General features: G+C 38.8%; 10 protein-coding genes and 1 non-coding gene across 11 annotated transcripts; 6 read left to right on the top strand and 5 right to left on the bottom strand.

The window, feature by feature from the left end:
* Nucleotides 1–103: 103 nt before the first annotated feature.
* Nucleotides 104–1906, top strand: COS111 (Cos111p; the record flags this gene model as incomplete). Its single annotated transcript, XM_002497548.1, has 1 exon — nucleotides 104–1906. One exon carries the CDS (start codon nucleotides 104–106, stop codon nucleotides 1904–1906), a length of 1803 nt encoding a protein of 600 aa, XP_002497593.1.
* Nucleotides 1907–2738: 832 nt separating this feature from the next.
* Nucleotides 2739–4664, top strand: ZYRO0F09086g (ferric reductase family protein; the record flags this gene model as incomplete). Its single annotated transcript, XM_002497547.1, has 1 exon — nucleotides 2739–4664. The coding sequence occupies one exon, from the start codon at nucleotides 2739–2741 to the stop codon at nucleotides 4662–4664; it is 1926 nt and encodes a 641-aa protein (XP_002497592.1).
* Nucleotides 4665–4775: 111 nt separating this feature from the next.
* On the bottom strand, nucleotides 4776–5825 carry LDH1 (triacylglycerol lipase; the record flags this gene model as incomplete). Its single annotated transcript, XM_002497546.1, has 1 exon — nucleotides 4776–5825. The coding sequence occupies one exon, from the start codon at nucleotides 5823–5825 to the stop codon at nucleotides 4776–4778; it is 1050 nt and encodes a 349-aa protein (XP_002497591.1).
* Nucleotides 5826–6129: 304 nt separating this feature from the next.
* Nucleotides 6130–7371, top strand: KTR3 (mannosyltransferase KTR3; the record flags this gene model as incomplete). Its single annotated transcript, XM_002497545.1, has 1 exon — nucleotides 6130–7371. One exon carries the CDS (start codon nucleotides 6130–6132, stop codon nucleotides 7369–7371), a length of 1242 nt encoding a protein of 413 aa, XP_002497590.1.
* Nucleotides 7372–7516: 145 nt separating this feature from the next.
* On the top strand, nucleotides 7517–8668 carry MFM1 (Mfm1p; the record flags this gene model as incomplete). The annotated part of the gene is made up of 1 exon (XM_002497544.1): nucleotides 7517–8668. One exon carries the CDS (start codon nucleotides 7517–7519, stop codon nucleotides 8666–8668), a length of 1152 nt encoding a protein of 383 aa, XP_002497589.1.
* A 262-nt stretch (nucleotides 8669–8930) lies between these two features.
* On the top strand, nucleotides 8931–10232 carry FTH1 (Fth1p; the record flags this gene model as incomplete). Its single annotated transcript, XM_002497543.1, has 1 exon — nucleotides 8931–10232. The coding sequence occupies one exon, from the start codon at nucleotides 8931–8933 to the stop codon at nucleotides 10230–10232; it is 1302 nt and encodes a 433-aa protein (XP_002497588.1).
* Nucleotides 10233–10469: 237 nt separating this feature from the next.
* Nucleotides 10470–15971, bottom strand: DUR12 (bifunctional urea carboxylase/allophanate hydrolase; the record flags this gene model as incomplete). The annotated part of the gene is made up of 1 exon (XM_002497542.1): nucleotides 10470–15971. One exon carries the CDS (start codon nucleotides 15969–15971, stop codon nucleotides 10470–10472), a length of 5502 nt encoding a protein of 1833 aa, XP_002497587.1.
* Nucleotides 15972–16702: 731 nt separating this feature from the next.
* On the bottom strand, nucleotides 16703–16774 carry ZYRO0F08954r. The gene has a single exon. It is a non-coding gene; the product is annotated as a tRNA-Cys (tRNA).
* Nucleotides 16775–17258: 484 nt separating this feature from the next.
* Nucleotides 17259–17702, top strand: GRX5 (monothiol glutaredoxin GRX5; the record flags this gene model as incomplete). The annotated part of the gene is made up of 1 exon (XM_002497541.1): nucleotides 17259–17702. The coding sequence occupies one exon, from the start codon at nucleotides 17259–17261 to the stop codon at nucleotides 17700–17702; it is 444 nt and encodes a 147-aa protein (XP_002497586.1).
* Nucleotides 17703–18099: 397 nt separating this feature from the next.
* Nucleotides 18100–19731, bottom strand: EXO5 (Exo5p; the record flags this gene model as incomplete). The annotated part of the gene is made up of 1 exon (XM_002497540.1): nucleotides 18100–19731. One exon carries the CDS (start codon nucleotides 19729–19731, stop codon nucleotides 18100–18102), a length of 1632 nt encoding a protein of 543 aa, XP_002497585.1.
* A 375-nt stretch (nucleotides 19732–20106) lies between these two features.
* PDR12 (ATP-binding cassette multidrug transporter PDR12) lies at nucleotides 20107–24669 on the bottom strand (the record flags this gene model as incomplete). The annotated part of the gene is made up of 1 exon (XM_002497539.1): nucleotides 20107–24669. The coding sequence occupies one exon, from the start codon at nucleotides 24667–24669 to the stop codon at nucleotides 20107–20109; it is 4563 nt and encodes a 1520-aa protein (XP_002497584.1).
* Between the last annotated feature and the right edge of the window lie 192 nt (nucleotides 24670–24861).

The following is a 24861-nucleotide window of genomic DNA, read 5'->3' as shown; positions in this document are numbered from 1 at the left end:
CAAACAAGTTATTACAACCATATCAAACTTATAAGAAATTCATTGGGGTCTACTAAAAGCGTTTGTCAGGCAGGATCAAAGTTGAAGGCAAAGAGTGTGAAACATGGTGGTCAAAGAAGTTCCTATGCAGTCTGTTAAACAAGACGTAAAAGAAATGGAATCAGTTAGCCGCAGTAAGCTTTACAAATCTCTGATTAGCCTACCTAGTAGAAAGGCCAGCGAGAGTCGTAATAATAATCATAACAATCGTATTCGTAGACAAGGTAAGCAAACTAAATTTAAGAAATGGAGACGATTGCCGCCAGAGATTGTTTCAAGAATTTTATCAATGTTGGATAATGAAGGCGACCAGCAGACAATTGTGGAATGTCTCTTTGTCAATCAAACGTTTTACCACGCTGCTAAGGAGGTTTTGTATAGCTGCCCTCATTTTACTTCAACTTATAGGGTTGCCCAGTTTGTTACCTGCTTAAGACAGTGTGAAAATAATGGATTATTAGTGAGAAAACTAGACCTCTCACAATTGCGTAGCGGTGAACTTACAGGATTAGGTGGCAGTTGGAGAGACTGGCAAGCAAGATACTCAGCAACAAGGAAATGTGGGCATAGACCGAGCGTTAGTGTAGGATCACTGGAAAATTATCTCTATCACAACAATAACGGTAGCTACAGTAACAACAACAATTACTACAGCTATAGCAATTCAAGAGGTCATCGTTCCAATAGTAGTCTGAGTAATGCGAGCACTAGAAGTGGTAGTAATAGTAGCGGTGGTAGCGGTGGTAGCAGTAGCAGTAGCAGCGGAGAGTCAAGTAGTTCGGGTGAGACTCCGAGAAAATGGACCTCACTGTGGACTAAATTTAAAAGGAATAGTCAGAAAAATAAGGCGATTACAACATCAAGTGCATCAAGACCTACTAATCACAAGAGGTCTGCTTCTACTGCAACAGTATCTACTGCATCTAGCACAGGCATTGCGAATTATAATCATCCTCATCCCCATCCTCATCAACATGCAACAATTAAAAATTCAGCCCCATATGCATCTTACAAGGATTTACCCCTAGGTCATTTGCTACATCTATTGCGTCTTTGCAAAAATTTAATCCATCTTGATCTTTCGCATTTAATTCTCTCAACGGATTTTGAGTTACCTTCCAGTGGTCAACCACAACCAAGAAGTATGGTGCCTGGTGCACCTGTGGAACCAAGAGCCACGTATCTAACCGATTCTACTAAACCATGGGATATGAACAACAATAACTACAACAACGCACAACTGTGTAAGCTGAATCCTGAAATAATATTTGAAATTCTTTTGGAGAGGCCAACAATTCGTCAATTACGCATGGATAACATAGTTTGGGTCAGACAATCGATGGTGTCAAGTTACGTCTTACAGGCTTTTACCAGCGGTAGAGAAACCCAATTGCTAAGTTTCAACAGATCTGGATTACATAGACACTTGGCATGGACCTGCCAAGGCACAGTACAGGATCTAGTTGCCCTAGTCATTATGGACCATGTAGTATCTAGTGACGATTTGGCATTACAAGGATTATTTCCCACTATCCCTCAATTGCATCCTGATATACTAGAAATTTCGCACGTTTTCCCTATTGAACTACAACCGAATGGTGTTGGATCAAGCTTCATGGTAAGATTAACCATTTTGAAAACAAGCGGTATTACAACTCATCATCTAAGGAAGCTATGCCCACAATACTTATCACTGGTGATTCTATTGGGAGACACTCCAACATCATCCTCTCAACCAAACGTTGTGGAAAAAAGGTTGGCTAAAAGGGCAAAGATCTCATTAAGACGGTTGAAAGAACTTCGCAATACTGATCTTCGTAGAGCATTGGGTCAGAACTATTTAGTATCGGGTACAAGCGAGATCTGAAGAGAAAGAGCAGATGATAGGCCAAGAGGAAAAGTAACAACATAATTTATTCGCAGAAACAAAGTGATGATTTACTCCGAAAGATATAACAAGAATTAAAAAAAAACGATGCGAATTTGGGCGTGCTGTAGTATTTGAATTGTCAGAAACGGAGTTCGAAATATATGCCGTTTGGAAATCTGGGGTGCAGCTCTAGTCACATAGTCACCTTTTTTCATTCTTTTCATTTTTAAAGCTGGTTGACTAGCCGTGGCGCTAGGTTCCCTTCGAAGAAATGTGCTTTTTTGCACCCTTTCGCATCTTCGCTTCGAAAACGAATGGCTTTAGAGTTCCTTGCAGGATGATAGAGACGTATGTACTAAGGGAATCGTAAAACCAATCTTCATTGCAGTTGCGCTATTGTACTGTTTATGGTTTTATAGGGTGCAATTGACGAAAGTTCCATGCGGGTGTGAGTTTTCGGGTTCATCGCTGTTAAGATGAGGAAATACGCCTTCATCAAAGAACCTGTTGAAGGAACCACTCGTGGACAGGAATTTTCAAAAGCTAATCAGGTTGAAATTAATGGCATCAAATGCTAGTAAAAAGGTGATCGAATATGGGTGCAATATTTTTTTTATTTTCTCTTTTTTTGAGCTATCTTCGAGGATAGTATAGTATGGTGTGAACTTTTTGATCGATTAGTTGATTCCAATATTGTATTGATATGTGTTTCGGAGTTCATATAAAGATGACTAAAGAAATATGAGATGAGAATGTTGCTGTAAAATGAATTGTAATAGTACCTTTAATATTTCCGCTAAAGCTTACCAAGGAATCATCACCCACTGGTATGAATTTCAACAACACTTTGTTCATCCGCCATGCAAATAGTGGTGGTGACACTAGTGCCACTTTAAGCAGTACTGTTACTTCTATGACAAAGAGTGCCAGTGCTAAACCGTCTCCAAATCCAACCTATGCTGCAAAATCCAAACATTTGAGAACTTTGAACAAACAGAGAGGTGTATGGTGGGGGTCAGGTCTTATGGGATTTTGGGCCCTGCTGGTGCTAATAAGCTCTATTGAACATTGGAGTTCCAGATTTTTCCCTAATGCCTCTATGCGTTGCAAGAAAGCGATGATCAGAAATCCAATTGCACGTCTATGGAGAAAACATATTACCATGCCCGCGCTTTTCAATCAAAAGCATACTACCAGGGTTATGTTTGGTGGTGTTATTCCAACGAGATTTGAATCGCTTGTATTGTTTGCTTATTTTGTTTTGATTGTCATTGGTGAATCTGTCAACTATAGTTATTATAAGAATAACACATATTGGAAGGAAAGAAAACAGCAAATTTCAAGATACGTGGGTGATCGCTCTGCAAAAATTACTATATTTATGATTGATGCTCTTTATTTATTTGCAGGTCGTAATAATTTCTTGATATGGTTAACAGGTTGGAAAATATCGACTTTTTATGCGTTTCACAAATGGACTGGTCGTATGGCAATAGTATCCTCGTTGGTTCATACAATTACTATGCTAATCAATTCTTATTGGATTAAAAAAATTCATACAAGAAAATATACTGCTTGGTGGAGATGGGGATCAGTTGCCATGGTTTGTGGTGGTATTATGTTGATACAATCATTACCCATGATTAGAAACAGATTTTACAGTATTTTCTTGTATGGTCACATTGTGCTTGCTGTTTTCTTTTTAATTGGTATTTGGATTCATATCAAGCCTTTTGGGGATGGTCCACATGCTTATGCTATAACGGCAGTTTGGTGTTTTGACAGAATTATGAGGATTCTAAAAATTTCACAGTTTGGATTAAGATTAGCTCACATTAAATTGGTTGATGATGATACCTTGGTGATGACTATACCTTCTACAGTTAGTATAAAGAAACCAACACCAGGATCATTTGCTTATGTTTATTTCTTGGAAGGTTGGAATTTTTTCCAGTCAAATCCATTTACTGTGATCTGTGAAGATAATGGTGATACTAAATTCTTGATTAGAGTTAAGAATGGTATTACCAAACAAATGTACAGGCGTATTTTAAAACATCCTGAACAAGAGATTACCACTAGAGTTGCCATTGAAGGTTATTACGGTGAATATAAAACCGCTTACGCATATGATGAAGTTATCATGGTTGGTGGTGGTAATGGTGTTGTTGGTCTCTACGAATACATTAAAGAAATTGCTAACAAGAAAAAAGCTGGTAAGTCTAATGTGAAATTTATAAAACTCTATTGGACCATTAAGATTTCGGATAATATCGAATGGTTGGCAACTGAACTAATGAGACTTCAGGAATATGATTTTGTGAAACCAATTGTCTACATGACAAGATCCCAACCTCGTAATAAAAGTGATCGCTTAGGATTTGACGTTGATGGAGGTAATAGAACATCTTCATCAGATGGATCTCAAAGAGAAGTAGAAATTGAAGAAACTGGAGTAGGAGGCACCGAAGATGGTTCGAAGGCCGAAGAGAAAATTAAGGAAAATATTGTTAGTACTACTAATATGGATGAAATAGAATCAGAATTTTCTCACGTGGAATTTAGAAGGTCAAGACCTCATATTCCACAACTTCTTCATGATGATATTCAAGAATGTGATCCAAGTGATAACATATGTGTGATGTCTTGTGCTCACAATGCAATGTGTGATGATGTAAGAAAAACCGTTTCTTTTGAAGTTGGTGAACCTAGATCAGGAAGAATTGATCTTGTTGAATTGCTACAGACTTGGTAATCTGTAATATTTGTAGTTTTTGTAAATCTGTAATTTTTTTAAGATGTTGTTATTGTTATTACCATGAGTTTATATATCTATCTATATGTGTGCGCATACTATTATAATCACTTACACATCTTTATTGAGAACGTAATGAGCAAACAATCTACAGGTTTCCCCTGGAGTATCGAAACAGACGTGATGACCACAGTCAGGTATAGTGACCAATTTTTTTTCCATATGTTCTGGCAAAGATTCAACAATTTCCTGAGCAGCACTTATTGGCGTTACTGCGTCTCTATCACCACACATGACGACCAGCGTCGTTGCGGTTACATTCCAGATCTGATTTAATTTATCCCATTGTATAGGCTGCCAACCTGATAGATATCCAAAGATGGTCCTTGACTTAATTTGAACATTATTATGAAATTGCCAAAGCTTTCTGTAAGTTTGGATAGTGGTAATAGTGTCATTACTGAAAAAGCCTCGGATGCCTGAACTTGCTAAGCCCTTTGATTGATCAAACCAAGATCTGTAGAAATCGAACAACCATGGCAATTTATAACCGAACCAAATTCCCCATTGTACCACGTTTCCTTGTAATTCATAAAGGACTCTCTTCGGCGGTGATAAAAGAACAATTCGATTTATTGAGTGAACCTTATGGTAAGCTTCATAGAAGTGTGATGTTAAATAGCACCCCATTGAGTGACCAACGAGAACTATCTTTGCAGCATTGAACTTGGCTGCAATCTCTTCGATTGTTTCTACAACCTTCAACATTGGATATTCATCCCATTCATCGCTTTTTCCGAATCCTGGTAAATCTAGTGCTAAAAATCGTTGATCCATAGCATCGACGAGTCTTAACAACGGTTCAAATTGTTCCAATTCACCTCCTAGCCCATGTATGAAAAGGAATAGCTCGTGAACCTGAGAGGAATCTTGACAATTGTGACAAACTCTAATTTTCTTGCCCCTGACATCAACACATTCAGCACGATCAGCAATAAATCTAGTGTTGAAATCTTTCTCAGCACCAATGCCTCTAATAGTTTTTGAAAGTGTTGGGCCATCATCGTATTCCCCCACAATAGCAGCCAGTGATCTCTCAGAAAGCGGTTGCCCCTCCAACAGACATACTTCTTCTACTACTCGATTCAAATCAAATTTCATCGAATCTCAATTCGTGTACACTCCGCAATTCTCGAATCTTTAACCAGCTTGCCTGCGATATTGGCGTTGATTCACATTCGAGAAGGGCTCAAACATCGGTCAGTCAACACCAAACTATAAAAACAAATTTGATCAAAACATTAAACAAACTGCGAACTTTGGCGAAGACAAGCAGAAATTGATCTGTTTTAAGCATCAAGAGTTATTGAAATCACATTTAAACGTCTTGAAATATTGATACCCCTGAAGGAACGAACCTAATACGAGCTCAATTGGTTAACATTGAAATTTGGAACCTGGAACCATGGCAACTATTCAAAGGAAGAGATTGATGCCAAAATCTGCATTTCTGGTCAAGAAATACAGACGTGGTATTAGGATATCTTTTACTGCGCTTTGCATTCTATTGACTTTATTATTTATTATGCATGCACCATCTTCAACCACCAAAGATGCAACCACATTAAATACTGGCACCGATATTGCTAGCACGAGTGCAATTAGTGACCCTAGTAACAAAGAATATCTGATGCCATTTACTGATAAGGCACAAAAAGTTGTGCATCCTAAGGATGATGGTATCAAAGAAAATGCGGTGATGGTTACATTGGCAAGGAATTCTGATCTTTGGAGTTTAGTTCATAGTATTAGACATGTGGAAGATCGTTTTAACCACAAATACCATTACGATTGGGTTTTTCTCAACGATGATGAATTTACGGATGAATTTAAGAGGGTCACAAGTAACTTGGTATCGGGTGAAGCAAAATACGGTAAGATCCCCAAGGAACAATTCTCCACACCACCATCAATTGACAAAGATAAGTTGTCCACCACGTTGAAAACAATGAGGGATAATGGTGTAATCTATGGTGATTCTGTTCCTTACAGACACATGTGTAGGTACCAAGCTGGTTTATTCTACCGTCATCCACTTTTACAACAGTACAATTGGTATTGGAGAGTCGACACTGATATTACCATTTTCTGCGATATCCAATACGATCTTTTCAAGTTCTTAAGAGTCAATGACAAGAAGTATGGTTTCATTTTATCAGTTTCTGAATACGAAGCTACCATCCCTACACTATGGTCCACCACAAGGAAATTCATGAAAGAATATCCACATCTAGTGCATAAAAACAATTTGATGAAATACATTTCAGATGATAATGGTGAAACCTATAACTTATGTCATTTCTGGTCAAATTTTGAAATTGGTTCATTAGATTTTTGGAGATCAGAAGCCTACGATAAGTATTTCGAATATTTGGATCAAAGTGGTGGATTTTATTATGAAAGATGGGGGGATGCTCCTGTTCATTCAATTGCCGCTGCATTGTTTTTGGACAGATCTCAAATTCATTTCTTTGATGGTCTTGGATTTCATCATCCTGATTTCCTATCATGTCCAGTAGAAGAAGATATTAGAATCCAGAACCACTGTACTTGTAATCCAAACAGAGATAACACTTGGGGGGCATCGTACTTTTGCACAAGGAAATTCTTTTTAACCCAAAATTATCCGCTACCTCCAGGAGTATAATCTTTTGTATATATATATTGTGTACTCTTTAAGTCTTTACAAAATGAGATGGAGATTGAATACGTATGGGCAAAACCTTTACAACAGGAACAACAGTACTTACATAGAGAGAGAACGGCAATAGAGATTCATTAGGTGTACCAGAATGTGGTCAATTACCACTCGTAGGATTCCATCGTTAGTAAGAACTTTTTGTCAATCAAAGAGAGTCTGGCACCAAGTTGACATTGAAGCATCAACTCTTCTACAAAAGAATTTACTCCAAAGGAACAACGCACTATACAACTATGGATCAGGCACCATAAGATGTACAATATTTGATAAAGTGGGCCAATACCATCCAGTAGAGATGAAGAGGAAAGATTTAGTTTCCAAACATGAGCTGTTGCCGAGAGATCTAAGAAAGATTGAAAGGTCAAGAAAACAAGATTTAGTGCCCAGTCTCTTGGTGAGACAAAATGGAATTCTTATAAGTCTGCTCACCACTAGAGCGCTCATCATGCCTGACATGGTTGTTGTATTTGATTCTGTAGGAAGTGGAATTTCCTTGGATTCAAGAACTCACAAGAAATTCATTCAAGATTTAGAATTGAGATTAGGCAACCAAGTAGTTGATAAGGATTCTTTACCCTATGAATTCAGAGCCTTAGAAGCTATCTTCGTGTCAGCGCTGTCCAATATGTCAAGTGAGATGAAAGTTCTCTTGACAGTTTGCAATGGTATCCTCGAGGATTTGGAATACAGTATCACTAGGGATAAACTACGATTTCTGCTGGTTCAGAACAAAAAATTAACAGTGTTTCGTAGGAAAGCTGTTCTGGTGAGGGAAATGCTTAACGATATCCTCGAGCAAGATGATATGCTTTGCGGGATGTATTTAAGTGATAAATTACGTGGGAACCTGAGAGCTAAAGACGATCATGCTGAAATTGAAATGTTACTAGAGACCTACTACACACATGTTGATGAGATTGTACAAACAGTGGAAGGTACCATTTCTAACACCAAAACCACTGAAGAAATTATCAACATCGTTTTAGATTCCAACCGAAATCAACTAATGCTGTTGGGGATCCGCTTTGCCATGGGCACACTTTCATTAGGGGCTGCACTATGGATAGGCTCACTATATGGTATGAATTTAGAAAATTTCATCGAGGAAACGTCTTTTGGGTTTATCTTTGTTACTACTCTCGGTCTATTGGGCATGTCATGGCTCTTTATTTACAGCATTAGACAACTCCACAAACTGCAAAAGATGTCATTGGCGGCAAGCTCACATATCAATATCAAATAAATGGAGCAGATAAGCAGGAATGATCGAGGTTAATGCTATAATAGCTTTACCTGGGCGTCTACCGGAAGATCACGTGATAGTTTACGTCACGTGAAAATCACGTTCTCGGGGTTTGACACATTTCCGGTGAAAAATAGGTGCAAAATGTAATGAACCAAAGATACAAAAACCTTAAAGAGAGTTACATGATATATTGTATCGAAGATATTCTTTAAGCCTTCTGACAATAGGTACCACAAGTTGATCGAAGGTGCCTGCTACCATGGGGTTCGAAAACTATTTTTCATTTCAAATCTTTTTCATCTTTTTAAGAGAATCCCTAGAGATCATTGTTATTATTTCTATTCTTTTGGCAATAGTCAAACAAGCTCTTTCCATCCATGATGACCAGGATAGATTGAGTGAAAGTAGAAGTCGTACAGAAGAGCTAGCACCGCTATCTTTAGAAGAAGAAGAGGAAGTCTACGATTTTATGGATGGTGCAACTCCAGAGGAAAGGGAACGTTCCAAATCAATTGATAGCGTAAAACTGTATTCTACATTAAAGATTCAAATTATTTCTGGTGGTGTATTGGGATTATTACTTTGTATGCTCATCGGTGGTACCTTTATTGTAATTTTCTACCATATCGGTGCTGATATTTGGGGTGCCAGTGAACACATTTACGAAGGTGTTCTAAGTATTTTCGCATCAGTAATCATTTCTGCCATGGGATTATTCTTTTTACGTATTGGTAAATTGAGGGAAAAGTTTAGAATCAAGTTAGCATCAATCATTTACTCCGATAGAGGCATGCTTTTGAGAGCACATAGCAATAAAACTGTCAACTTCAGTGAAAAATACGCATTCTTCATCTTACCATTTATCACATCGTTGAGAGAAGGTTTGGAGGCTGTTGTATTTATTGGTGGTGTTGGGATAGATCAACCACTGACTTCAATCCCATTATCAATGCTTAGCGCTTGTTCCATCAGCGGTATATTTGGTTATTTCTTTTTCAAATATTCTGAGTCCCTATCGTTGAAGATTTGTCTTGTGGTCACTACTTGCTTCCTTTACATGATTGCAGCTGGGTTGTTCTCAAAAGGTGTTTGGCAACTGGAACTACAGGACTATATCAATAAATGCGGCGGTCAAGATATGAGTGAAGTCGGTAGTGGTCCTGGTTCATATGACATTTCTAGATCTGTCTGGCATGTTAACTGCTGTAATGGTGAGACTGATGGCGGTTGGATGATTCTAACTGCCATATTTGGTTGGACCAATAGTGCTACCTATGGTTCAGTGACCAGTTACATCGTCTATTGGTTAGCTATTATTGCAGTCATTCATCTTTTGAAGTCAGAGGAAAAGGGATATATTCCGTATTTGCCAATCAGGTTGCAAAGGAGCCGTATGATGAAGAGATTAAAGATTGCAAAGGCTTCTCTAGATTTGAAATCTGCAAATACATCTGGTCCATCTGGATCTGGCTCTTTACCCGTATCTGGCCATAGAGATTCTGGTGACAGCTCTACACCATTATATGATCAAAGTAATGAAGATCACGGTGCTACTCGCTAATTATTATTTGAGCACGAATTAATAACTTTAATGACCAAGCTATTGATGTTTAGTAAATATAACTTTATTCTTATATATAAAATGCAAAAAGTTAGCATAATACTTAACAGGCATTTGGATTTGGCGAGCATTATATGTGCATTTACATCTTAATTTTAGGCTCACATTAATGAGAATAATTAATTTAACTAAAATACATCTTGACTATTATTACGATTATCATGATTACGACTACACTTATTGTAATACTGCGACTACGTCACCTGCATCAACAAAATCACCATTCTTGTGCAAAATCTTGTATACTTTACCATCTTGAGGAGCTACCACGGTCATTTCAGTCTTCATGGCCTCCACTACAATTAGTCCCTGATCTTTCTTCACAAAATCACCTTCTTTGACAACTGGTTTCCAAAATCTACCCGAATATTCCGAATAAACAAGCTCAGCATCTTCAGGATAAGACTCCTGGACTTCGGGTTTACTGGGTTGCGATTGTTCTAACTCTGAATTAGACACTTGGATCAATTGAGCAAATTCTGCTGACTTCTCACCAAGTTGCTTCTTTTGGAATTCTTCAATAGACTCAGCATTCTCTTGCACCCATTCTAGATAGTCTCTGTGATCAAAAACACCATCTTCAATGTCAACTGCAAATTGACCGTTTTCACAATCTTCGGTCAATTTCTCCAATTCCTCTTCAGAAACTGGATAAAATTCAATCTGATCGAATGGTGATAACATCCAAGGGTCCTTGGCATTTGGGTATATCGACAATTTGTCCCATATTGGGATTGTTCTGCCCACTAATTGATACCCACCAGGACTAGCAGCTGCATAAATGCACATGTACATACCACCAATACCAACAGCACCTCTTTCGGTGAAAGTCCTGGAAGGATTGTATTTACTACCCAAGAATCTTTGACGTGGGTCTAGGGGAACCGCACATGGTGAACTCAAAAACACATCACCCAGACCTAAAACCAGGAATCTGGCAGAGTAAAGCATGTTTCTCACATCTTCACGGGTGATACCGTTGACATCTGCGATAAAATCAACGTTGTTAGGTAACCAAGGAGCGGTGGATCTAATGGTTTCTTGGTAACGAGTAACACAAGCCAAAGTCTTTGAATCTTCAAAGGCCATAGGCAACTTGATAACTTTAGACTTAACAGACCAGTTTTTATCGAAATGCATTTCATTCTCATAAGCCATTAATGTTCTTAATAACTCCTTTTGGCTGATTTTATAACCGTCAAATTCTATTAGCACAGATCTAACACCTTGAGACATTTCAGCAATACCAACAGTTTCATGTCTACGAACCAAATCAATTAAACGATTGATACGATAAGAAACGTTGAAATCTAGTTGGTTTTCACCATATTCAACCAAAATGTAACGATCACCAGCTTGTCTATAAGTAACCTTAGGAGAGTAGTCAGATCTCTTTGGTATTTCTGCCAAAATTGCATTCTCGAAAGTGGATAATTCCAAGTTGGACGTCAAAACATTGAGAGAAGTCTTTGAGAGTGTGCTGATGGCTTCATCTTGAGATTCTTTCAGCTCCCTAGCAACCGCGTATGAAATGGGGGCAAATCTAATCACATCTCCTGGTCTTACCTGACCCACTTTCCACATTTCAGCTTCAGCGACAACGGCTTCGCAAACAAATCCACCAAGTGATGGACCATCACAGGTAACAATGACTGGTTCATCACCAGTAAAATTGATAGCACCCACTGAATACACATAATCATGGGCATTAGAAGGATGCAGACCACCTTCTCCACCATCAGCTCTAGCCCATTTAGGTTTAGGACCGATGAGTCTAATACCAAATCTGTTTGAATTGTAGTGAACCTTCCAAGTTTCGCTGAAGAATTGCTGGGCTGACTCCTCCTGGAAGAAGTCTGGAGATCCATGTGGACCACAGGTAACACCAATTGTCCATTCTTTGTCACCAGAAATTTGAGGGATCAATTCTTCTGGAGCAGACTCTGGTGCGTATTCTGGACCAGGTAATGAGGTGGCCTCCAACTCTGGCTTGTTCAAAAATAAAACATCACCTAATTTCAATACTCTTCCATTGTAACCACCAATTTCACCTAAGGTGAAAGTGGATCTGGATCCAAGATATTCAGGAACATCAACCCCATTTCTGATGGCCAAGTATGATCTACATCCTGTGATTAACTTACCGATGGCCAATTCATCACCTGTCTTAACATTAATTGCTTGGTTCTGTGAAATCTCAGAACCATTCAAAAGGCAAGGAGCTTTTCCACCGGTGATGGCAATAATTGCTTCAGTATGGAATTTTAACTTAGGACCTGCCAAAGTTACTTCGATAGCAGGCGCTTTACTATTATTACCCACAATCCTATTTGCCAATCTGAAAGAATAGCTGTCCATAGGACCTGAAGGAGGGACACCTATACGCCAGTATCCAAGTCTACCTGGATAGTCCTGAATGCTAGTATGTGCACCTGGAGACAGAATTTCAAATGCATAAGGTTTGTAATCATACGAATCCAAAACCTTTGTGGCCACCTTAGCTTCCTTGAACATCGATGATGACACAATAGATCTTAAGTAATCTAAATTTGTCACACAACCGTAGACTGCTGTTTCATTTAGAGCACGGTTCATCTTCAAGATTGCATCATTTCTGTCTGTACCATGCACGATAATCTTGGCCAAGGTCGGATCATATTCGGCAGAAACTCTAGTACCCTTAGTAACCCACGTATCAACTCTTGCCCACTTTGGGAATTTCACTTCAGTCAACTGCCCAGGGGAAGGTCTAAAATCCTTTACCGGATTTTCTGCATACAGGCGCACTTCAATAGCGGCACCTGATACGTTGATGTGAGAAGAATTAAAGTCCATTGGTTGATCCGCAGCAATCCTTAGCATCCACTCGACCAAATCCAAACCGGTGACGGCTTCGGTGATGGGATGTTCAACTTGCAACCTTGCATTAACCTCCAAGAAATAAAATTCGTCTCTCTTTTCATCATAGATGAATTCAACGGTACCTGCGCACTTGTACTTCAAAAGTGATCCAAGGTTCTCAGAGGCTTTCCTCATCCTGGCTCTAGTAGAATCACTCAAGTTAGGAGCAGGTGTTTCTTCAACGACTTTTTGGTTACGACGTTGCAAAGAGCAATCACGTTCGCCTAATGCAATAGCTTTACCATAGCCGTCACCCATCATTTGAATTTCTACATGTCTTGCATTTTCCACAAACCTCTCCAAGAAGACACCAGAATCACCAAAGAAAGATTTACCTTGATGTTGCACGGTTTCGAAAACACGTTCTATTTGATCTTCTGAATCGACTTTCTGCAAACCGATACCACCCCCGCCTGCAGTGGATTTGACCATGATAGGGTATTCCAGTTCCGCAGCAATTTTCTTTGCATCGGATGGTGAAGTCACCAATGGCGAACCGGGGACCAGTGGGACACCAGCTTTAGCAGCAATTTCCCTAGCAGAATGTTTTAACCCTAGCTTCCTGATAGCGTCACCGGTAGGACCTACAAACACGATACCCTCCACGGCACATCTATCTGAAAAATCTGCATTTTCGGAAAGGAATCCATAACCAGGGATGATAGCTTCAGTATTGGTCTCCTTGGCAGCACGAATGATCTTTTCTATATCCAAATAAGTCTGAGTCGAAGAGACACCATGTAGAGGAATTGCGATATCCGCATCAAGAACATGTTGTGCGTATCTGTCAGGGTCTGAATAGACAGCAACGGAAGTAATGTTTAACTTCTTTAACGTCTTGATGATTCTAACGGCAATCTCACCTCTATTGGCGACAAGTACTGTCTTGAAAGGTCTTTGGACTTTCGCCCCTTCCTTTTGTAAATGTTCAATATATGGCTTGAACCCTCCAAGAGGAGTAATATCAACGGAACCCTTAGCCGCGTAACCAACCTCTTCACAAATGAAAGATTTGACCCACTCACCGTTTTCCAATTCAACTGATCCAATTCCCAGCGGCTCAGGAACCATGGACATGAATGTACCGAATTTTTCTAAAGGTACACTATAAAGTTCCAATTGAATCTGCGAGCCAGCAACTTCATCAACTCTTCTAAGACCGGGTTTTAAAACTGGGCCAGTCTTGGGCAGAGCATATAATTTATAATTTTTGGATGTCTTTGGAGATGATAGATAAGTTGCATTGCATTTTTCTAACTGCCAATGTAGAGGTAATCCCTTTAGATGAGCACCAACAACAGCAAGTTTAATAGATTTGGACTCAGTTACATCAGGGCCTGTCAGTTCATCGTCCATAGTGCCCACATGTCTTTCGGTGAAGATACCGTAATTTCTAGTTCCACCAGGGTATTTAGTTTGGAAGTATCTCTTCGCTAGATCCAATAGGGCATAATCTGTAAATTTCTTACCAATGAGTGTTACACCGTTAGGCAAGCCATCTGGTCTGAATCCTGCTGGGATTGCCAATGCACTCATATCTGCCAAATTGACGAAATTTGTCCATGTACCCTGTCTTGAATTAACTAACACAGGTTCATTTTCTAAATCTTCCAAAGTAGGATTTAATGGGCATGTTGGAACACAAAGCACATCAATACCCTGTAATAGTGATTCCACTTTTCTAAGGATACCTTGTCTCTTATATTCAAATTTAAATGCATCTGCGGCTGAATAATTAGCACCAGATTTGATGATCTTTGTTACCGTCGGATCTAGAGAATCGCTTGGAGGATCAGTTGCTAAAAAGTCTCTGAGAGCTTCAAATCTCTCTGCAACCCAAGCGCCCTCATAAAGACACCGCGCCAATTCTAAGAGAGGTTCAAAATCGATCGTAACGACTCTTGCACCCATTAGTCTCAGTGACTCAATTGCATTGGCATATAGTTTTGGGTTTTCAGTCTCGCCAAACCAAGGAACAGTCTTGGGGACCGCTATGCAGACATCATTGGGATAACTACGTAGAGGATTTGGTGTAAATGGTCTGGAATATTCATCATTAGATTCATCTGGCTGACACAGCACTTTAAAAGCACGTTCAGCGTCTGATAAGTTAAGAGCAAAAATTGAAACACAATCCAAAGATTTACAAGCTGGAACAACACCTTTGCATGAAAAAACACCCCTTGTTGGTTTTAATCCAATTAAATTGTTTAATGCAGCAGGTACTCTACCTGAACCGGCTGTATCAGTACCCAATGCTAATGGCACAACACCTCTTGCAACGATAGCCCCAGATCCAGCAGATGATCCACCGGAAACATGTTTGTCGCTAAATGCACATGTAGTCTTACCGTATGGGGAACGACAGCCAACGAGACCTGTAGCAAATTGATCTAAATTGGTCTTACCAATGATAATCGCACCGGCATCTCTTAATAATTCAACAACTTTAGAATCCTTTGTTGGTTTATATGCAAATGAAGGACACGCAGCTGTAGTCTCTACACCGTACACATCAATATTATCTTTGATCGCAATGGGGACACCGTAAAGCGGTAGTGATTCTTTCTTCGATTTACTCTGAAGCACTTGCCACTGTTGTTGTAAGTTGGATTCAGACACTAATGAAATCCACGCAGGATCTTCTGGTGCACATTTTTGAGATTTTAGTAGATTTAGCAGTAATTCGTATGATGCATTGGGAACAGATTTCAAATGAAATTCAACCCATTCACAAGCTGACCAACCTTTGGTCAATTCCGAAAGATCCTTTGTCATGTAGTAGTGTGTAGTCGTTTAATTTGTACTGATAGTCTATCTATCTGTTTGCAAGAGAATATTTTGGAGGAAAAGAATTATCAATCCATCATCAACGGTTCTTCCATTTATATATGCATTAAAGAAATTCCTTTTGAAGCCATCAGAGATACTACTTCTTGTTGTTTTTCCCAGCTAGTAATGCAAGATTACTGATAAGCTTAATGCCCAATATTCCAAGATGAAATTTGTGTATGAATATGGCACGGAATGAAATTTTCGCAATTAACCGGCACCTATAGAGCAGCTTAAAACGAGTAATAGTAACCCAATCAATGGTGTTGCCTTGCACATGGAGTATCTTTAACCATTATTGACCCATTGATCGATGTCCTAACTATGGTCGATGCCATCTCAAAATTGACTGTCGGGGCGAAAAATGCGTTTCGCAAAATGCGCGCACTTTTCCGACAGAAGCCGTCGGATACACCATGGAATTCACCGAGAATTGGTCGAGGGAAGGAAGGAAAAAAGCGAAGGTTTAGAATACCGAATTGTGACGAAGGACATACGTTACGTTCTACTATGTAATGTAATAGGTTAGCATCAGTTGAAGTTATCATACTATGAGAAACTAGCAAGTGCGACATAAGCGGTGGTGTTTGGGTCTTTAGTGATATGCCAATACTTGTTTTTCGCCGAGTATTGTAACCGCTAATGTGGTTTTAAAAAAATCAAAAAAATAAACTTAAAGCTCGCACTCAGGTTCGAACTAAGGACCAACAGATTTGCAATCTGCTGCGCTACCACTGCGCCATACGAGCTCAACTCTGATGGGTCTGATGAAGTACTCATATATATGTACGACTAAATGTAAAACTAGTCTGATTGCTATCAATAAACAATACTGTGTGCCATGAAGTACAGGCGGCAATGCTTAAGTAAGAGACTACAATACTAGCATGCTCCTTTTCAGTGTATATGAGCACTCTTATAGATGTGGCATTATACGATAGCATCACGTGATGTATAGATCACATACAGCCAGTATTAAGGGATAGCTAGTGAATTATCTCTGCAGTTTGTCGTATTAATCTGCCTGCAGAAGTCTGATCCTTTTTATTCATTTTGGGCACTTCAAATTGTTCTATTCTTTTTCCACAGATTTCTGTTACCTACACGCTTTGACTGCGTTGTCCCCGATGAGCTTTAAAGATTCATAACATGAACTATCGAAATGAAAAGATCATTATACTTGTACCTAGAATAATAACTTCAAGCTCTCTATTAGCTAACTAGTTGATCGATATGTTTGCCAGATTTGCACCAAGATTTGCACCAGGATTTGCACCAAGATTTGCTGGACTGCCTCGTGTCTCTTTGCTTCGTCAAACCCAACTCTTTATGAGTACAGAGACCAGAGCTGCCATTAAGGAAGCTATAGGTTCAGCTCCTGTTGTTTTATTTATGAAGGGAACACCTGAATTTCCTCAATGTGGTTTTTCAAAAGCTACCATTTCACTGCTAGGTCAACAAGGTGTTGATCCTATGAAATTCGCTGCATATAACGTTTTAGAAGACCCTGAATTACGTGAAGGAATTAAGGAATACAGTGAGTGGCCAACGATACCTCAACTTTACGTTAATAAGGAATTTGTCGGTGGTTGTGATATCTTAACAACTATGGCACAATCTGGTGATTTATGCAATTTATTAGAACAAGCTAATGTTCTAGTTCCGGAAGAGGATTGAATACCAGCCTTTATTGCTTTGTTGATTTACTCCTTCCAGCATTCATAATGCGTTACTCAATATTCGTGGCAAACAGTCAAGTTATTATGCAATGTACATAGGATTTTCTTACTCTTTATATTTATTATATATATTATATATATCAGAAATGTTTGCCTATGATCGGTTGTATTCTCATCGTACTCTAGTCTTGTAAAATATGTGATTTTTACTCATCTTACAAGTTTCGCTCCTGTGAGTAGAGAATTCTGGATTGATTTACCCTCTGATGCATGAATCACTTTGGGATTACTTGAATGGATATTCCCCAACGATTCTATAAGCTGCAGCCGAGGGAGATGGTTGATTAGTTTGTTTATGTGGAAATCGAGATATTTTGCTACAATATGTTGAAAGTTCAACTTTTTTGGATTTTTGCAAGATCGGTACCCAATTCTTTGCACATGTCGTTGCCGCCTCTTTTCCAAGAACATACGGATTCATAATCACAATACTTGCAAAAGGTGAGAAAGTTCTTGAGATTACGACTAATTGGTTCGATATCTCTTTGACCGAACCAAAATTTTGCACTATCTGAAGAACTTTCCCTTAATAGTTTAGGATCAAATTCAAATATGATATTGTGAAAATTATCGCCGTTATAATAATATTCTATCATCAACTTATTCGACAAGAGTGGTCTCAAATGGTGGTACATTTGAGCTAAACGGGCTGCAAAATATTTTAAAGTAACAGGTTTAGCCCAAGGTTCAAAGAAATCGCTGTACTTTTGTATGACTCTTGCATCTGTAATAATGTCGTGATAATCAGACATATCGTAAGTAGCTGATTCTGAAACGTTTAATTCGCTATCATCAAATGGTTCAAATCCAATGGCATCTCCATTTTTCAATCGATACATATCCATTCTTATCATATCATCAGTTGCCATCATGCTTAACACCTTAGCTGGATCAATAAACCTGTTAACGTCGAAACCTCTTCGTTGAGCATTTATCAGCAATTTATTATAAGTTTCCTGAGGATTTTGACCCAAAACTTCCATAAAATATCGATAATACATTACTTGTAACTTGCTTGCCTTTAAAACACTCGGTTGACTTGGGATTTTCCGCATAAATCTCGTCTTCACATCACTAACCATAATTTCAAATTTATTTTGTAGATTGGGACCAGCCCTTTCTAATTGATCAAAGACCACAGCTATATCCTCACAATTTTTACTCACAATGGCGTTTTCTAGTCTTAAAGGCAAGACATTATTGGAAACAGGAACGTCCCGTAACTTCAATATCAAATGATCGATGATACCACTTACCAAAACATCATCATCATCATCCCCAATAATAGGACCTTCTACCAAACGCGCCTTTTTTTTGTTTAAATATCCATGGCATAATACTTCTCTTGCTTCACCATCAGTAAAAAGGTTAACCATCTTAACTAAGCTTGCAAACCATGATTCTGCCAATTTATGGAAATCATCATCAGGAATTACAACTTCGAAATCCTTTTCAAAAGCTCTTTGTTCTTCAGCTAATGAATGTGTTTCATCCTCCAGTCTTTGATGTTCCTCCTTACCCTTAATGATAGGTTTACCTTCAAACATCGGTATTTTAGCGTAGACGTCATAGGCATGTCGAAGTTCACACCAACTCTTGGTTAGAAGCTTAGTCACCGATAATCTATTGGCAATAGTTTCTTCGTCAGTACCTTGAGTCGCTTCAAAAGGTATGGGCATCATCGAGGGTAAAGAATGACTGATAAAACCAGGGTATTGAGGATCTTCACCGAATAATAATTTGACAGCTGGTAATTTCTCATTTAAGTATGCTTGCCTCTTGGTAGTTGGGTACCTCTTACGAGTATTGACCCTATCTTGGTCAAAAAAGGGCAATTTATCAATGGTTTCTAGTTCATGTTCTGTCAATCCCAATTCTCTTGAAGAAAAGCTAATAACTTGGCGTAGGTGAGATTTTTTACGTATTTGAAGAAGACTGTTAGCACATTTGGTTCTCGATCTTAACATTTGTAATATATTTTCTAGATATTGCAGTTGTCAACCTCATCCATTTTTTTTTTTTTTAAAGCCTTTTATAAGATCGTTAAATTCTAATGTTACACAATGACATTAACAAGGAAAATTCTAATTCGTTAAGTAACGATATATATAATTCAATATAGTAAAATTTATTAGTTTTTAGGTATAAATTTATCAATGATATGATGAATAAAAAATGAAACAATTCGATGATAAAATGAAAATTCAAAATAGTCTAATGCCAGAAATAAAGTCTCATAAAATAATGGTAATAATTAATGTAAAACGATGATAATGAAAATAGAAAATAAAACAAAAAGACAATACGTTAAGGGTATCGTATTCAGTCCATTAGCCCAGAACTTACTGTTTTTTAACCATATTCTCATCGCCAGGCTTCGTTTGAAAGATAGTGGTATCCTTCTCGTGTCTATCCTTCTTCTTAGGGATCCAACTCTTCACATTTAACAAGCTACCTAAAGACCACACCTTAACTCTCATGATGTAGTAACATACCAACATGGCAAAGACATTGAAAATGATGTAAGCCCACATAAACCCAAAATTTCTCCATCTCTTATCCCAACGAACATTGAATCTGGCCACAACTTGGTCTTGAACGGTGTAAGGACAGTATTTACACTCATTGCCAGCATCTGGATTAACCAAGTAACCACCATGGAGTGACATAAAAGGTTTCAAATAAACACCACAGTTTTGACCGGAAGGTGGATCCATCCTGAGATAATCACCCTCATTACAGACAACCTTCTTATTGTGCACCAATGGTGCAACCAATGCTTGTACAACATAAGTAAACGGAGAGGTATTGTACATCAATCTTCTCCAGAATGCAGGCATCTTCTCTCTTGGTTGTAAGATACCACAGAACAGTAACATACCAGCAAACAGGTTGGAGTTGATCATGGATGCAGATGGCACATCTGGAGACATGTAAAGAATCCATAGACCATAAGTGACGAAGAAAAGTGGGAAAATCAAAACATAGAAGAAGAAAAAGAAACCAGCGTGAGATGCACGACCATTGAAATTAGCAGGCCAGTAGTAACAGATGAAACAGAAGAATTGACACATAGTGGACCACATAAGTTCCACGGTTGTGTGCATCAATAAAAGAGCAGACCAGTGGAAAGTATTGGAAGCCGCCTCTCTGACTTCATACAATTCTCTAGAACCATAGGCGAAAACGTGCAATTGGTTGATCATTGCTAAAGCAACCAACAACAACATGAAAATAGAAGAAAAGGCTTCTTGAGCGCCACCTAATGAGTGGTTCACATGCACATAAGACAAACCAACGAAAAGAGCACAAGCAACACATTCAAAAAACTTTGCTCTAAGATAGACAGGTGATCTCCAAAATTGAATTAATGTTCTTAACAAAACCATTTTCAATTGAACAGGATAAGTTGCAGCAAATTTGGTACATAGTTCAGGATCCTCATTGGTTGGTTTACTAGGTAGCGTGCGATGTAATTCCTCGACTTCTTCCCTCGCTTTAGCACATTCTGGTGACTTTTCCCACAGGTCACCCCAATCAGCACTCGTAGATGCAGTGGCACCAGCACCAATACAGTTCAAAATGTACTCTGCAGGATTTTCAGAAACACCACACTTGACACCTGATTCACGCTCAAAGTAACTCAACATCGTAGAAGAGTTTGGTCCAATGTCACCAAAGTACACAGTTCTACCACCTTTCTTTAACAACAACAATCTGTCGAATTGCTCAAACAGAGTAGCAGAAGGCTGGTGAATCGTACACAAAATCGATTGACCAGAATCAGCCAATGCCCTCATGAATTGAACGATAGACCAAGCAGATTGAGAGTCCAAACCAGAAGTAGGTTCATCTAAAAACAATAACAGAGCTGGTCTAGCAACCAACTCAACACCAATAGACAATTTCTTTCTCTGCTCAACATTCAAACCCCTACCGGTTTTACCCACATACGCTTCAGCATAGTTTTGCATACCCAATAATAGCAGAATCTTCTCCACATAGTCATATTTTTCAGCAATTGGAACAGAAGCAGGTTGTCTTAAAACAGCAGCAAATCTTAGGGATTCCCTAACACTTAATTCCGCCATGTGGTTATCAGCTTGTGCAACATAACCACAGGACCTATTGAAAGATTGTGGTAATGGCTTAGCGTTAACTAACATATCACCAGTCACTGTACCCATGTTGACTCTTTGGGCCAAAACATTTAACAAAGTCGTCTTACCGGCACCAGACTCACCCATCAAGGCAGTCATTTTTCCGGGTTGAACGTAACCAAAAACGTTGCACAACAATTGTCTGGTAGCACCATCATATGGAATAACGTAATCTAAATGGTTCCAAGTGAAGACATCCTTTTCGGCAATAACCTTTTTCAAATCAACACCAGGACCGTTTAGAGCTTCCATCATTTCCTCCCTACTGGCGGTCTTGGCATCAGCATTTTCAGTACCAAAGTTGGGCATGTGGCCTCTCTTGTACAATAATAAGTCACCACCACCTTCTAGGGGTTTCAAAGTCTCAGATAGGATAACGTTAAACATAATGAATCCAGCAGTCCAAACGACATTAATACCCCAGTTTCTCCAAGCATGTCTATATCTGAAATGATAGCTTTTAAGCACATAAGCATCACCACTAACATACTTATGTCCTTTAACAGCACCTGCGGAGCTACAGACTTGGTTAGCCACAGAAACATTTTCATAACCTGGTCCACTTGGTATCATCTGAGAACACAACATTTGTCTCCCATGGAACTCAGTAGACATCAAAGACTCGTAAGCATAACACAATGGGTTGAGGTAGTGGAACCATCTAATCCAATGGTGCATCTCACCAATTGGTAGCACGAAACCAGTGTAGACACAAAGCATTAAAATCGCCAAACCACCAACAGCGTGCGCGGTGGTACCATCCTTTGTCATAGTAGCCACAAATTTGAAAATAAATGACAAACATTGTTGGGCGGTAAATAGATACAGCAGGTATTGAAAGAAGGCACCAGCGGTATATTTCATATAAGGCATCCAGTAAGTTGTTAGACCCAAAATAATGATGGCAAGACATTTTGTTGGCATTTCAGTGATAATTTCTTGTAAGGATTCAGCAGAAATGTGGTACATCGAGTAAGATTTATGTCTAACCACAATTGGTCTATTAGCAAAGGAATTTGCAATTTCGGCCAAAGAAGTAACAGCAGCAAACAGTAGGACATAGAAAAGCAAACCACCACGGGAATAAGCACCTGCAGTGGTTGATTGACTTTTGTTATCAATATTGTGAAACATGGAACCAACAATTAAACCTTTAATAGTGAAGGATGATAAATAGACTTTGGTATAGGTAGAATCACCTTTAACTCTTTGGAATCCACGCATCATACAGTACCAAACTTGATGCCAGTAATTAACCGTGAATTGAGATTTAGTTCTTTGACCCTTTTGTAAGGCTTGTCTCTTTGCAGTTTCAAATCTATCCCTGGTTTCATCAGCTGGATGGCGTGCTTGATAATCATCATAGTATCTTAACAACTCTTGGTATTCTTCAGACTCCAACCATCTCTGTTCAAACTCAGCACCCGATTTTGGCACTTTATCCTCATACCCTGGTTTAATGTCTAATGTTCTATTCTCGAAATCAACAGTCACCGATGTCAAGAATTCCGCAGATGTCATTCTAGGTGGTTTAACCCAACCCATATCTTGGAAATAAGCAACTGCTTTGTTAGCAGGACCAAAGTAAATTTGCTTACCATTGTATAGAACGGTAGCTTTATCAAATAATCGGTAAATGTTTTCACCTGCCTGGTAAATACAGACAAGCGCAGAATTGTTCATCATATTGGTAGCAGTTCTAATAGCCTGGGCAAACTCCAATGCCGTAGAAGCATCTAAACCTCTTGTCGCATTATCCCAAGAGTATAAAGCCGCCATCATACATTGTGCTTCCACCAAAGAAACACGCTTCCTTTCACCACCAGAAACACCTCTTACCACTTCGTTACCGACCTTAGTGGCATAGGTGTGTCTTAAACCAAAGACTGTACACCACATGTCTCTCAGACTATCGACGTACTGGCTCCTTGTCATGTTATCAACTCTAACACGAGGCGTTTTACACTTCAATGCAAAGTCAATCGTTTCCTTAACAGTAATCTTTGGGAAATGGAAATCCATCTCAGGGCAGTAAACAACGTAACCTTTATATCTCTTCATCATCTCTGTTTGATCAAGACCGTCATAGGAAAACGAACCTTCCACACGGACATAGTCAGCAATTTCACCTGAAAGACATTTTAACAGTGTCGAACAACCTGCACCTGGTCTACCGACTACGAAAAGCATTTCACCTGATTCCACAACACCAGTACAATTTTGGATAATGTTTCTTAATGGTACGGCGTCTTGACTCTTGGTTAATTTCTTAAAAAATTTCACAGGCCATTTGACCATATCTCTGAGCATTTCCTCCAGAGATGGACCGTAAGCGGCTGAAGCATCGATACCAACAGCTGTCACATTTTTAAATGCAATACCAGAATCATTTGGTGTAATGCCTTGGTCAATAGAATGTGATCTCAAGTAGTTCAATAGCGATTTTAGATCGAAATCTAAATCATTAACTTCAAATTCTTGCATCTCTTTCCTGGTCTTTGTAGAAATAATACGCGACATAGCCGCCAATCTTTCAGTGCCATCTTCATTCGAAAGCATGTTCGTCAAATGACGTGATATTTGGGAAGTTGCAGCTAACTCTTCCTCATCACCTTGTGTTTCTGCTGCCGCACCTTGAGCTTCATAGCTCTGCAATGATTCTGCATAAGAGTGTTCTTCATTTGGTGTCGAAACGTTTGAAAGGGAATCCTTATCCTCAAATTTGTCTTCCTTTGGCGTCGACATTATTATTTTTTTCTATCGATCGACTGATAACGATTAAACTGAAAAAATATTAAGGTATTAGAGTTTTTGAAATGGAAATTCTTATTAATATATTATTGATTATTAGTATCTCTTCTTATTGACAAAATATCACAACTAAAATGGAATAAGAGAAAAGAAATCCAACAGAATTACAGAAAATTTTTTTTGGTA

This window comes from Zygosaccharomyces rouxii (assembly GCF_000026365.1).
Source record: "Zygosaccharomyces rouxii strain CBS732 chromosome F complete sequence".
In the NCBI taxonomy this organism is placed as follows: domain Eukaryota; kingdom Fungi; phylum Ascomycota; class Saccharomycetes; order Saccharomycetales; family Saccharomycetaceae; genus Zygosaccharomyces; species Zygosaccharomyces rouxii.
The sequence above is the reverse complement of the archived record's forward strand: the minus strand, read 5'-3'. Positions and strand labels throughout refer to the sequence as shown.